This window comes from Belonocnema kinseyi, chromosome 10 (genome assembly GCF_010883055.1).
Source record: "Belonocnema kinseyi isolate 2016_QV_RU_SX_M_011 chromosome 10, B_treatae_v1, whole genome shotgun sequence".
In the NCBI taxonomy this organism is placed as follows: Eukaryota; Metazoa; Arthropoda; class Insecta; order Hymenoptera; family Cynipidae; genus Belonocnema; species Belonocnema kinseyi.
Genome location: NC_046666.1, coordinates 117,898,496 through 117,913,196, shown reverse-complemented (window position 1 = coordinate 117,913,196; position 14,701 = coordinate 117,898,496). Strand labels below are relative to the sequence as shown.

At 32.8% G+C, this 14,701-nt stretch overlaps 1 protein-coding gene across 3 annotated transcripts in view; it reads left to right on the top strand.

Moving 5' to 3' along the window:
* The window catches only part of LOC117181547, a 294,598-nt gene that overhangs the window by 224,347 nt on the left and 55,550 nt on the right, over positions 1-14,701 (top strand). For 2 of the 3 annotated variants that reach the window (XM_033374363.1, XM_033374361.1), the window contains exon 8: positions 1,079-1,139. The exons of the other annotated variant lie outside the window; for it this stretch is intronic. In XM_033374363.1, the coding sequence (XP_033230254.1) occupies positions 1,079-1,132 (54 nt within the window). In that variant the 3' untranslated portion in view covers positions 1,133-1,139. Of the gene's footprint in view, positions 1-1,078; positions 1,140-14,701 lie in introns of those variants that run through there. 3 annotated transcript variants of the gene reach the window in all.

Genomic DNA, 14,701 nt, shown 5'->3' with positions numbered 1-14,701 from the left:
AGGGAGCTCTTCTTAATATTTTGACACCAAAATCATGTCGATACACCTTACCGACTGCGAGTAAAGCCACCCACGCTTTAACTTGACAGACTGTAATTAAAGGACAGATTCGTTTTAAAAATAATTTACTTATATTTACAGTTGATAAAATAAAAACGTTTTTTATCAACAATTTTCCACTTAAAACGCTTTTAATTTTTAACTATTTAAGTATTCAAGACTGCATTTTAAAGATTAATTCACTAATATTAATATACTTACAAATAATTATATTGTTAAAAAAAAATTAACTCACCACGAGTAATCTGAGGCCCTTTTCTCCCGCGTAATTCGGATTTAAGCCAACTTCTTCTATCCCGTTTTCGCCTTTCAAGCAGTCTAGGACGTATTGAATTAAAAACTAGAAACAAAAAATACAAATTCTAGAAGCGGTTTAGGAAAATCAATTTTTTAATTGGAACAGGTTTAAAAAAGTAATTTTATACTTGAAACAAATGAAAAAATGCGTACTTGGAAAAAGTTAAACAAAAGAAAACGTATTTGGAACTTGTTTAAATACAAAAAAAGTAATTTTGTACTTGGAACAAGTTTAGTTTCCACACGGTTTCCTTGTCGGCTATTCATAATACCATCCCCGTAATTCGGCCCCCCTCGGCTTACTATGTGACTACCTGCTTGAAGAGTCAGAAGGATTTTGTATGGACCTGACATAGCTGATTGAAGGTAATTAGGTGTTATACACGAAGAATTGCTTCACAAAACTTAAACGCATTTTTCTCAAAACAGTGTTTTTACAATTGGCGGACATTGTAACTCAAAAACTATTCAATCGATCGGTCTGAAGTTTAAATATGTTTTTCTATACATTAATAGCTATAACTGAGACTATTATGAAGAAGATTGATAAGGATCTTCTTTAATTTTCATCTTGATTTTTAACTGAAAAAGATATGGATTTTTGAAAAATAAAATCCTAAGGTCTGACATTTTGTAAATTTTTGCTCGAAATAAATAATCGTAGTCTATTTCCTAGCCAAACGTGTACTCTTTCAAATCCCGTTTGATTTTTTGATTTTAGATGTTCGAGTCACTTGCATTCATGTCCACCATAAAAAAGAGGACTTTTCATTGACGGCAAGAAACAGCTATAAAATGTTGATAAAAAAATTATGTAAAATTTTGTTTTTGTTTTTTAAGTTTTAAATTACATGTTTGAAAATATCAAAACCTATGAAGTTGATTTTTTTTTCATTTACCAGCTCATTAAACATTGCAAAAATTAGAAATCGAGAATGGGCGGGGGCGAAGGGTACCCTTAAGGGGGTCTCATAACGTGAACATTTGACAAAAAATGGGTGGATCAAATTTTACACAAATCTCTTCTCTGATGAGAATGTAAAAATGAATTAATTTGTCATAAATAATTTTTTTTCAGTTCCTTTTTTGGTTTTATTCGTAAAAAATAGCATTAAAAACGTAACAAAATTTGTTTGAAACCCCCCACATGGGACGAAAATGTAATTAAACGAAAAGAATTGCGATGCGAATGTGCCTACGCAGCGGGCAGCTTTTTTTAGTGTTAATTTTCAAATGCACAATTTTTGTCTGCTTATCTTTTACCGTATTTCGCATAGTTTGACCGAAAAATGTCATTTTTGGATTTTCCATTATTTGTTATGCTGTCAAAATTTGAATTTTTGACTTCAAGAAAATTCAAAAAGTTGTTATGATAATCTACTAGGTAATTCAAAAAGCAATATTTTTCTTTGTTTTTTTTACCTTTTTTCATATCGCGCCCTATTTGGCTTAAAATGTTCATTTTCGTGTATTTTTTGGAATTTTATAAATGTTATATCTCTGATAATTTTTGGTTTTGTGAAAAAAGTGTTCAGGATAAATTGTTTATATTTTGTAATACTATGAATATCCGTATAGATAATTTTTGAATTTTGAAAAAAGTGGTCTCAAAAATATTCAAAATGTGCTCACTTTTGGAATTTTTACCCAAAAAAGGCTGGCTAACGAACTTTACCTTCAGTTTAGGACACTAAAAGAACGTACCAAAGACCAATCTAACAGAATAATTTTTACACATTTTATCGTCCTCACAGGCAGACATAGATACATGCATACTGTGCCCGATGTAAACTCTCGGAACAGATGTCCCAGGATGGTGAACCAGGGAAAGCTAGGGCTGAAACACCTCCGAGAAAATAAAGATTAAATTGAAATATTTTGTAGTGATTAGAACAGATGTAGGCTCTGGAGGCTTGGATCACAAGCTCCCTCATGTTTGAGATGTCGATCCCCACGCATCCGTAGGTATATGTGTTCCGACTTATACCCTCCAAAACACCAGAAAGCTATCGTGTCAGGATTCCGATTCTCTATTACTTTAATTTATCTTTCTTTCAGCCATGCATTAATTAGTCAATTTAATTCATATATATTTCAGTGTAAACAGCTTATAATCTAATGAAATTTTTAAGAAACATTAACAAACCCAGAAGAAATTAGGGCAGAATGTTGACACACCTTACTAAACGTGGACAGAACTTGACCTCTGAGTGGACCGGCTTCGAACGAACAAACCTTCACGTAGATTACAACCAAGATTCCTGGAGGATTCTTCAATGTAAACAGATCTCGACGTGAACCTTCGATCCTGACATCCCCTTATGTACATGAACCGGGCTCAACGTAGACAGATCTCAATCAGCACACTCGATCTAGACAAGCTTTTCCCCTCAATTTTCCACCAGCACTGACTCTCGCTTCCCCGGTCAATTCTCCCCTTCCCTTCCTAATGGTAGGTGATTCCCCCCCCCCCCCCGCTCACCTGTCCAGGCAGCCAATCGAAATATTAAGAAATCAACTGTGAATTTCCGTCGGCCACGCATACAGACATATGGACAGACACATTCGTAAAAACCTGTTTGCCGAATTCAGGGGGTCTCAAAACCTGGAAATGCAACCAAAACTGGGGGGGGGGGTCAAATTTTAATTAAATTTTTATTTCAAAAATATGAATTTTGAATGAAAGAGGTAGTAGGGGATGTTCCGATCTGAAAAAGACGACTTTCTTAAATTGATTTTTTAAGTAAGAAATATTCTTCCATCGTAGAGAAAAAATTGTGAAGAAACTGTCGAATTACCAAGCAAAGAATGATTTTTCAACCAAGTACTTGAATTTTCAACTAAAAGTGATAGTTTTTTAACAAAAAATAGAATACTAAAATTTCAGTTAAAAAAACTAATTAAAAAAAAAGAATTTTCAACAATGTAGTTGAATACAGGAATATGCATAAAATTTTATAAATGCAAAATCAGACTTAAGACGATGTCAAGGTACCGCGGCCTACCTGTCCTCTCGGCGACCATTTTCTATTGTTCAGCGCTGGTCTGGTTGTTTTGACTTGAGATGCTTGAAACTTCTTTGCGTCTCATCAAAGGTGTTATTGTTTGTAAATGCGTAGGCAATGACAGATAGAGGTTAGAATGACACGCTGGGGAGTAATTAAATAGTATATTGCGTTTCAAGTGGGAGAATGGGGGGGGGGCCAGAGTGAAACCCTGGTGGGGGTCAGGGGGCGAACCCACCGCCTGGGGAAGCCCCCCTTATAAGAAAATATCAATCAATAAACAATTATTTGTATTCTGTACTTCGACACATATCGATTTAAGATGATTTCAAGTTTAGTTAAGCAGTTTTTGCAGCATAAAAAATTCGAGGATAAATCTCACATTTTTCATACTTCGAGTGAAAATATTATAAATAATTAAAAGAAGCAAGAAGAAGTTTCGAGGTGAAGATTCTTGAAAATTTAATGCACTTTAATTACGAAAAAAATGAAGACCAGACAGAGCATCGTTTAACGTAGATTAGTGCTGTTAACGCTATCTACTGCACGTCTAACGCAAAGAACGGCGAAATCAGCATGACTTAAGGCGAGTTAGAGTAGACTACTGGGTGTAGTGCGTCCTAAGAAAGAAATTAACGTCCAATAACGAAAACTCACTGCAGACAACGTAAATATCACATGAAATCACACGAAAACGTCATGCAATGTTTTCGTTATTCGAGAGTCAGTAGCCCCTCGATTTGAAGTGTTTTCATTTTTAATCAATAATTTCGAGTGTCGCTGTTACTCAGTGCATTTTGGAATTTATGTATAATTGTAATAAATAAGAATAAATTAATTCCGCTAGAATTTTGTATAATTCGTTATTCATGAAATTCAATAACAGGTTTCAACATTCTTATCTTTATTTTTCATTAACAAAAAAACGTTGGAATTCCAATTCATTGAAATTTCTAACCTTAATATTTATTAAATTTAAAAACAGTTTGTAAAACATAAAAGAATTATTAATATTGATGATAATATAAATGATAATAACAATATTGAACAGCCTTTAATTTCAGATATTCAAAACTGATGAATTTTAAATTGTGTCGTCCGCGTGACTGAGCGACAAATAAATTTAAATTTAGGAATCGAGAGTAATTCTCTCGATTTTAAATTTATTGAATTGACAATATAAATTATACAAAAGTCTTTCTCTTCTGCTCTCAAGCAGGATAGTGTTAACGCTATCGTGTCTGGACTTAAACTAAATTTCGACTAGCCAACATTTCCGTACGATATATTGAACTGTACAATGGAATCTGCTGACTATTCGAATACTCAGTTGGACTCTTGCCACACCTCCCCCCTGAGGAATAAACTTAGTAGTTTAATTAAGCTTATTAATCTCTTAATCTCTGAACCTTGGCACAAAATTCAGGGTTAAAATAGGGTTCGGTCGTGTAAATCACTCGATAAGTCGATAATTTATTACTATCTTTAGAATTATTATGGCAATTACTAATTATTTTTCTTAAACTAGCGATAACACAATCTATTATCCCTATCTCGTAAGCGAATAGTAATACAAGAATTAGTATAGCTATATACTCCGTGTATTTTAGAGAGTCAAAAGCTTTATCAATCCACTTTTTCTTAGATTCTCGGTGTATAATTTCGTTCAATTGTTTGTCGAAGTCCGTAAGTCTAATTCCCAACGTATGCAGTTTGTCAGGGTCAATCTGTGTTTCTTTTCTAAGTTCCAATGGCAAATTTTTTAAGATAACTTTATTCAGAATTTCATTAATTGTAAATTCGATCTTTGTAGTTACAATCCTATCCACTTCGAATTTATGGTCACGTTTAGTTGTGGCTTTTAGGATTACGTAGTCAGTAGTTGAAGTACAGTCGTTGATCAAATGTATTATAAAATTGCCTTTTATCTGAATTTTCCGCAAATAATCGTTCAATCATAAAACGTAAAAAGTTTCTTGCTCATTGGCTATTCCTATCCAGTCTTGATTACTTTTTAATTATATCCACAACGTGCTAGTTTTTTTAAGTATTTTGGTTTCGCGTTTTGATTAACTTCCTTTAGTCATTAACTCTATTAAACAAGTAGTGTAAGGGGGCAGCGCCAATCTGTTAACAGTCAATTATTTTTTTAAGTTAATAAGATGTTGAATTAATCCATTTTTTTCTCATTTCAAGTTCTACATTATTTTATATCATATTTCTATAAGTATTAATCACATAAAAAATAATAATTTGGTAATTTAATTATTTCTAACGTGCTGTATTTCATCGGCTTTTTATGAAAATCAAAACATTCAAAGATACCTCTTATTCGTTGACGTTCTACTAGAAGCGGACTTCACGCAATTTTTCTACCGTACCAATACAAGAAAACTGCATACCTCGCAGTAGAAAATGTAATTTTATTGGAAGATTATTTTCGTCGGGTCTGCCCCCCTGGCCAGGCCTAATTTATGAGATTTAATATATTTTGGTCTTGAATTACATCTAAGTAATATAATTAGATTGTATGATATTGTTTTATCTGTCAAGATATCAAGTTTGTATACTGTAAGGATTGTCATTAAAGTTGAAAACTTTATATTTCTGTCAGCGAAACTTTCATTCTTTCGTGGTATAAACTGTTTTCTGTATAATTTTTCTTTTGCAACGTAAATTTTCAAGATTTTAGTAAGTAATACTATCTCTCTGATAAAATAGATTTATTTGATGCAAAGTAGAACTAAACTTGTTAAATAAGAGCCATTCTATAAGCAAAATCACCTTTGCCCCCACTGGTTGGCGCTGCTAGAGTCTTGCTATCCTGTCACAATCTATCTATTTCGTCATTAAAATATTCTGCATCTTCTGTGCCTAAGGTTCCTATTAATATTTTAAGTATTTTTTCTAATACATCAAAAAGCCCAAGCCTAGCTCGCTATTGTCCTGTCATACAAAAAAGTTTTTTTCGATAGTTTCCCTTAAATCGTCATTTTCCCGAATCAATTTTATAATAAATCGTTTTCTTTTAGAATCACTATCATTACAAAATTTCAATACATCATTTAATCCTATATCTATTACTCTTTGATTATCATTAATATGCCCGTAATCTAATCCTATTACTACTTTTCAATATCCATGAAAGTTTGACGTTGCCCAATCTTTCCAGGTAGACTACTTGATTATTCTCGAGTTGAAGGATAGAATACTTATCCGCTATCTTTACTATCATCGCTATTACTTTAACCAGAAGGATCACTAGCGCCGCTTCGACTTTCATTCTAAAAAAAGACAAAAACTAAATCGTTTATCTTTATAACATCCAAATTATCAGGATCTGGTATTTGTGAGTTTTTTGTCACTTTTAGATTTCCCTTAGCATATTCTAGTTTGTTTTCGTGTATAAGTTTCATTGTTTCTGTAGGTGAATTAATTGTTTCTAATGCTTGAGTTGTATCTTATATTGTGTTTGGCTTGTATCCGAATTGCAGCTTGTGCGGAGTGTATCAGGTGTTACTGTTGACTGTTGCATTATAAGCCAACGTGAGACGTTCAAGTTCAATATCCCAGTCGTCTCGTGTGTTGTATTCCTAACACTATGCGCAGTGTCGACATTTCTTGAGAGCTAAATTCTTTTCCATTATCTGTTAAAATCTCTAATGGTTTTTCAAAATATTTTATTTAGTTAGACCAGAGATTTTGAATTACTCACCTGGTTGATTTGTCTTTAAGTGGTGTTGTTATTGTGTATCGTGTTAGGTAATCTTGTAATACTTATATATATTTATTAACATTATTTGTTTCTTTGTATGGCCCCATCAAGTCTAATGATCATTTTTCATTGGCTTTTTGTGGAATATCAGGGCTTGTGTATTTTCAAGTATTTCTTGCGGTGTTTTTATTTATTCGAAATTGAATACAAGTTGCAATGTATTCTTCAACGTCATTAGTAATATTGGGCCAGTAATGTTTTCGTATGACTTTCTGTAAGGTTTTCTCGTCAGAGTAGTGCTCTCCTAACAGTCCTTCATGTGATTTTTTCATTCATTCTCGTTTATTTCTTACCTCTAATTGTTGGAAAACAGAAACAGTTATTTTGTTTCAGTCCCAGTTATTGCCAGTCAGTTTTGATAATTCGTAGTCTGTTGTTTTAGAGTCAGTTAGAAATTGAACTCGGTGTTCGTCGTTTAGTAACAATTGTAGTGTATGTCTTTTTCTAGTTTCTGTTTCAGTAATTTAAAGATAAAAGACGCCTTCATTTTTCGGCTATCTCTGTATAATTAATAGTTAGAGTACCCTTTGGCGCAGCTCCGTTTTTCATTATAAGTTGATGCGTTTTGTAAATTGTCGTTTTCTTTTGTTCAAATTCAGTTTCTTGGTTAAAAATCTTAATTACATTCTGGAAATGTAATAATGTTTGTAGATCTGATTTTCCTCTTAGAACTAATTTCCATTAAAAATCTTGATTCTTTAAGGGTTCAATGAGTGTTTGCATTTCTTTAAGAGATGGTTTATCTTTAGTACTAACGTAACTTGTAATATTAATGTCTTTTTGACAAAGAGAATTAATACACCTTCGGCACCGTAACCTCAAAATAACCTCCTAATAAACAATGTTGGGCTCCAGACCTGTCATGGGTCAAAGAAACTTAACAAAACATAAACAACTGAGCGAAATATCAAAAACCAAAAAAAAACTAGAATTCTTACTTTCAAATTCTAAATTTAACTTGACTAAAACAAATTACATTGCGAGTTTATGGTGTACTGGAAGTTGAACTTCCCTATTACTTTCTTGCTAGCTCAAACCAAAAGTAGGATAATTCGGTAAAGGGCCTGGTTTTAGAGAGGTAAGGGTTTCTTACTCGTGAATAAAAACATAGCGAATTATATAGAAAGATAACATAGTTAACATTTATTTACTATAGTCTTATGATTGGTTTAGCACATGTCGACCACAATTAACTAAATCGCATTTTTTGATTTCAGAACTACAAACCGACGTTCATAAATGCTTTAAAATTGATAAAACAAAATAAGGCACGATTTCGGGGTATAACATTCCTAACGATTTAACAGTTTCCCTTTACGATATTCCATGATTACGCTTAATTATAGAATAAAACCTTAGTCAACTTATCGCATCTAATTTTTCGTAGAATGAGGTGAAGAAGTTGAAAATAACAGATTTTCCCCAGATACGAAAGGGGGGGGGGGGCAACTATTTCAGCATTAGGGCTTTGGGGAAGACAACTAAATTTACAAGTTACAAGATTATGACTCGTTTTGAAGGATACATCTGACAAATGGGTCATTTTTAGGAAGAAACTATTAATTTTCAAAAGAAAAACGGGGGAGGGGCAACTACTCTGCCACCTAGGGTTGTGGGGTATGCGACTAAGTTTGCATTTATAGTGGGTAACACCTTATTCTAACGAACTCATTTTGAAAAGAGTTATCTAAGATACTATTTTTTTATCTTTCGGGAATGAGTAATAATTTTCTGTATGTGGGGGGGCGACTATTTACAAGAACCAGAGCATGTGGCACACAACTAACACATTGATATTATCATATCACCATAATAAAATTGCACAAGTGAAATCGTAACAAATATAACACACAATCGAATATAAAATCTTATCAAAACAAACAAAAAAAACATTACGCAAGTTCAAATAAGCAAAGGATTGCATAAAATAAGAATTTTCACTATAAATATTTTAAAGAGATAATCTGGTGAAACCTCGTGGCCCCGTGGCTAACTTAACCTCAACAACTAGATTTTCGGGCTTTCTTGGTCAACTAAAATCAACATTTAACTTTGGGCTTTCTGGGCCAACTAAAGAGAGAGAGAGAGAAAAAAAAGGCTGAGAGGTTTCACTCGATTGGAACTGAAAAATGTTACCCGCTGATACGACGAGTTCACTATCTACGGCAAAGAGAAGACTTGAAACGTGGCTCAGCTCGTTCCCCATTGATCGGAGTTCGCAGACTTCCGCAACGTCGCGTGGAGAACCGTAGGACTAAAACAATGCCGTACGGTGTGAAGTGATCCAATTATTTATAGACTTAGTGTTTAATTCTCTGTTGCTATTTTCCTCAAAATAAACAGTATAAGCTATTGATAATAGATTTAATGCTTTCACGATGATTCATTTTGATAAAAAGAGATATTTCGGGTTTCACTCGTGTAAAAACCTACGAATTGTTTGCCGACGTTTCGTGAACATTGCAGTTCACATCTTCAGGACTGACCTGAAAAGTTCAAACATCTTTTTCATGAATAATTCTATGCTAAATGAGCATGAAAAAGATTCACAATTACAAAACCATACTTCAAAACTACCTCCCTTTCCAGCTGATTGGAGATAAGAAATAATAATTGGAGAAAAGATAGATGAAAAAGTCAAACAAATTCTTTCAAACTGACAGTTTTTTTCTTTTTCAAAATTAAGCTGTTTGGTAAAAAATAAATTTTTTACTGCAAACTTAATTATGTCAGTTCAAAATCATTCTTTTTCGTCAAAAAATTTAGTTTTTCTTGGAAAATTAACCTTGTAGAAAATATATTAATATTTTTTAGGAAATCGTTTCTTTAGTTTCTTTAGGGTTAAAAGATTAACGACTTTATAAAAATACTGGTTTTAGGGTTAAAAATTAATTGCTTCAACGAAGAGTGTTACAAAATTTTCCGTTTTTTCAAGAAACTGTTTTTGGGGTTTAATATTTTTTAAAATAAATCATTTTTGTTAAAATTTCAGTTGATTGGTTGAGGAGCTTAAATATTTTGTTAAAAACTCTTTTTTTAGGTACACATTACTTTTTTAAGTCTCAATTCAACCATTCCATTTTTGATTGAAAATTAAGCTATTGAAGTTTTTATTAAGAATTTATCCTACATATTTGGTTTGTAAGTGCAACTGTAGGAAGGAAAGTATGACTAAATTCTTAAAAATTCATATAATTAAAAGAAAATTTCACTATTTTCTTAAAAATTAGTCTTTTGGATTGACAATTTATTAGCTGTGGTAGAAAATTTATCTTTCTTGGTTGAAAATTCAAGAGTCTTCCAACAATATCGTCTGTTAGTCAACGTTTTTCCTGTTTTGTTCAACTAGTTTTCCAAAAATTTGCACTCTGAAATTTTGAAGAATCAGTAGAATGCAATCTATTTACGACAGTTCAGCTGTAAATTGTTCATTTAATAATATCTCATTTATATTTGCTGCTTTTAAATAAACAGTGCAATATTGCCACATACTAAAAAAATATATTATTTTTCATTAAAAACATTTCTAAATTGAATGAAGATTGAAAGTAGTTTCTATAATCGGCATAATAGCATTTCTATTTTTCAAATTATTTAATTCTAAGCCAAAGTACAAATCTTCCACTATCTACGGGGAAAATATATTTCTGGATTTTCACTCTAGCCATAACCGGTTTAACCAGGGCTTGGAGGAGTCAGGGGGAAGGAGAGACGTCAACCCATTGACGAATTTCCCTCTCCGCTAGGTTCAAGTGACAAGAGCACATTTGCCGAAAGAGAATCGAAAACCCGACCCAATTCCGAGCCGATATATCGACTTCCCGATCCAAAGTCGAGTCGAACTAAAACCGACACACGATCCGAAACCGATACCGCAGGCTGGAATTGAGTGGGAATCGTGTCGATGTCGGAAAAGATCGCCCAAGCGCATCACTATTCATGATGAGTGCATTCGTAGAATAAAAGAAGCGGATTTTTTATTTTTGTATATTTTCAATTATCGACAATCAAACTGGTCATTGTTGACAATTCAGGTGTGGATATAGTAATGGTGGTTTTTTGGGGTCTTGCTAAACAATCCCATCGACTCCATAATTCGTGGGGTTAGAAAAGAGGATTTCGGACGTTTTTATTTGGTTAAATATCGACAATCAAACTTTAACAAGGTAGGTTTGAATAAAGGGTGATGTGTAAGGGCAGGTAGCTGTTTAAAAACATTTGTATTCGACAGTCCTTGCCGGCAAAATATTATTTTTTGGGCTTCTAATTGATTTCAGGAAAACAAAAATTAGAAAAATAATTTATTCCATTCACATGAACGTTCACAACTGAATTATATGAAAAATTAAACTAATTTGTTTCTAGGAAATAAATCTTCTTCATTGAAGAATCATCACTTTGCTTGTAAATGTAATTGTTTTGTTGCAAAATTCGCTTTTGTCGGATTAAAATTAACTTTTTTGATGCAAACTCCTGTTAAAAAAACAAGAATCCAAGGACCAAATTTGGACAATAACGAACAGACAAAAACAAAAAATCCTATTGTAATCTGAAAAAAACCAATAAAAATCATAAAATAACAATAAAATAACATTCAAAGGAAGAAAAAAGAAGGAAGCGGATGTGTTACGCTGCCTTCTCATTTTTCTGTCCTCTCTTTTATTTTTTTCTGAAATTCTTTTTTTGTTTTTTTTTTCAGATTACAATAGGATTTTTTGTTCTTGTTTGTCCGTTGCTGTCCAAATTTGGTCCTTGGATTCTTGTTCTTTAATTTTTTAAAAAGGGGTTCGCATCAATTTGATTATTGGACGTTAAATAGGAGTTTTATTTTGGATTTTAATCTAATTTAAATGTATTACATTTTTATTTACTTTTGTGTTTGTAATTCATATTTTTGGTTTAAATTTAAACTAATTTGGTAGAAAATAGAAATGCTTGTTCAGAAGTGAAGGATATATTATTTAAAAATGAAAGGATTTAATAGAAAATTATTAAATTTTGTTTAATGATGGACGTTCTTCATTATTTCATGTCAGTACAAAGATACTGGTAACTTGGAATAAAATGTTTTAAAAAAATTATTGTGCAGTTTCCTCGGCCAGCGACATAGCCAGGATTTTTTTGGGGAGGGGCTTCGATTTTTTTCCGACGGGGGCTTCAGATTTATGTATAGGCAAAGAGTAGGAAAAAAGGTAATTGAATAATGAAAAAACTTAGTTTTTGGGGCCCAAACTCCGCCCATGGCTAAGTCTGTTCTCGGCAAGGGTCGCGAAGCTCGCGGCGAGCTTCTTTATGCAGAAGATTCGAGTAGCGTCCAGTCTCGCTGCGAGTTCTCTCGGCAACCAAGAAGCGCGCCTTTAAGTTTTGCGTTGCGCATTGCAAGCATTCGAAGTTCACCCTGTTTCCCTTTCCTTCGCGTAAGCAGAGTCGAGCACCACATCTGGCCACAAGTTACTCAACCATTCCGATAGGAGACTCCCGGAGATCACTTGTCTTCTCCCCACAATAAAACTTGTGACACCAAGTTAAGTCACTCTACTCGAGGACTGTAGAGAGAAGAGGCTGATCTGCCTTCCGAGACTCTGGCTCGAGAAGAGAAAAGGGCGAACGACGCTTCGCTCCTAGTCCCAGGGTTTTTTAGAGGCCTGCTGGTTGAGGCTTGGTTGTCAAAATTTAGTTTTTTTTTCATGTAATAATCTTCTTCCTTATTCCCTGGTCGTTTACAATTTCTACATGTGACTTTCTGCCGAAGGAATTTGATCTTGTTTTTTGTAACCATTGTTTTTGGTTGGTAATGGTATTGTAGAAAAGCATCAACTCCCAGTTGACTCTCTAATCTATTTTCGAATATTTCATTCAACAGAAGATATTTTGAATCTATCTAAATGCTTTCGAATTTTTTCTTGTATTTTAAGAAACCTAAGAATAAAACTGTCTAATCCTTTAGTTGTTCCCATATGACAGGTTTCTCGTTGTCGATTAAGAGAAGTGTAGGTTTCTTTTTCTCCCTATAGGATTCATAGTCTATTATACAAATCTTCGTAGTTAGCAACATCATCTATTCTTATTGAGCTGGCTGCTCGCCTTTTAGTTTTTGAGCAATGATGCCGTCCCTTAAAATTTGTCTTTCATTTTTTTTCGTTCTAGCTTTTGCATTTTCAATTTGCTGAATAACATTTTCATAGTTAGTTCCATCAAACTCTGGAACCAGGTTGATGGTTGTTTTAAAATTGAATTGACCTTTATCCGTACTTGTTGTATTCGCAAATTGATTTGTATAATCTTTGTTTTGATTATTTTCCGAAGTTTTAAAGTTTATGCTTATGAATAATAAATTTTGCCAGATCAGGATTAGACAAAGAAGATCCGTAAGAAATAATGAAGAGTTCAAGTTTTATTTCAAGTATAGAAAACTGGGCAGACTAAGGCCATTTTTAAGAACCGCACAGATCATTCACTCGTTTATACAGACATTTTTTTAAGATGTAACATTTAATGTCTTTATTGAGTTAGTCAGTTTACTGATTCGAAAAGATCAAACAACGATGTGTCGCGATTCACTGATGCTCGCACACTGTTTTTCTCAAACGACAAGGCTGTCATCACACACTCAAACTGAGAAATCACGTGACTTCAAACATTCATTTAAATAATAAGGAAACCGAAAATAACTTTGAAATTGTCGATGTCGATAAATTGAATCATTTTCAGTCGCATAAAATATTATAAAGACAACTTTAAACGCAGAACCTTCTAAGTTATCCAATCGTGCAGTGTTTATCTCTAAATGTGACATTATAAATATTTAAACCTCAACTATTAAAGAAAAACTTTCAAAATTGCACTCCTTTAACATATAAGTCTTGATAATGGAATAATTTTTTTTATTGCTGAGAGATTCCGATACAAAAACCTAATTTGTAAATTTTTTGATATTGAAAGGATTCGAAGCTGCCAATGGAAGTTACAACATGAAAGAATGTAACGATTTTTGTAATCAAAATGCAGAATTCCGAGATTTTAAAGTTTTTGTTGTTCAATAAAGTCATTAAAAAAATCTTTATTCAAGAACATGAACGAATCGTTCTAACACTAGAATAAAAAAAGAAAAGTATGGAATATGAGACATTTCCAAATTTTTTGGTTGTCTTCATTTAATATTTGTACATGAAAAATCACATTCATCGAATATATTTTCAGAATTGAATTACAAATGAGAAACAATATACTTCGAGAATTGAAAACTTTAAACATAAATATTTGAAGTCGACGAAATACGAGTTTTAAATATAGTTTTAAATTTGAAAAACTTAAATCTTTTCAAAATGCCCTGCATGTTTCGTTGCCAATAAGACTCTACACATATTTATTTTAGTAGAAATATATTTGGTATAAATAGTATTAAAATTTCCTTAACTAACCCACGTTACATTTTTTTCAAGTAACGTACGACACTGTTTATTGCAGTTGCCCGAACATTTTAACACTAGGCCAGTCAACGTAGAACTTCCACTTCGAAGTAATTCAAAATAAGCAAAATTGTTCATTTATCACTTCCAAGGTG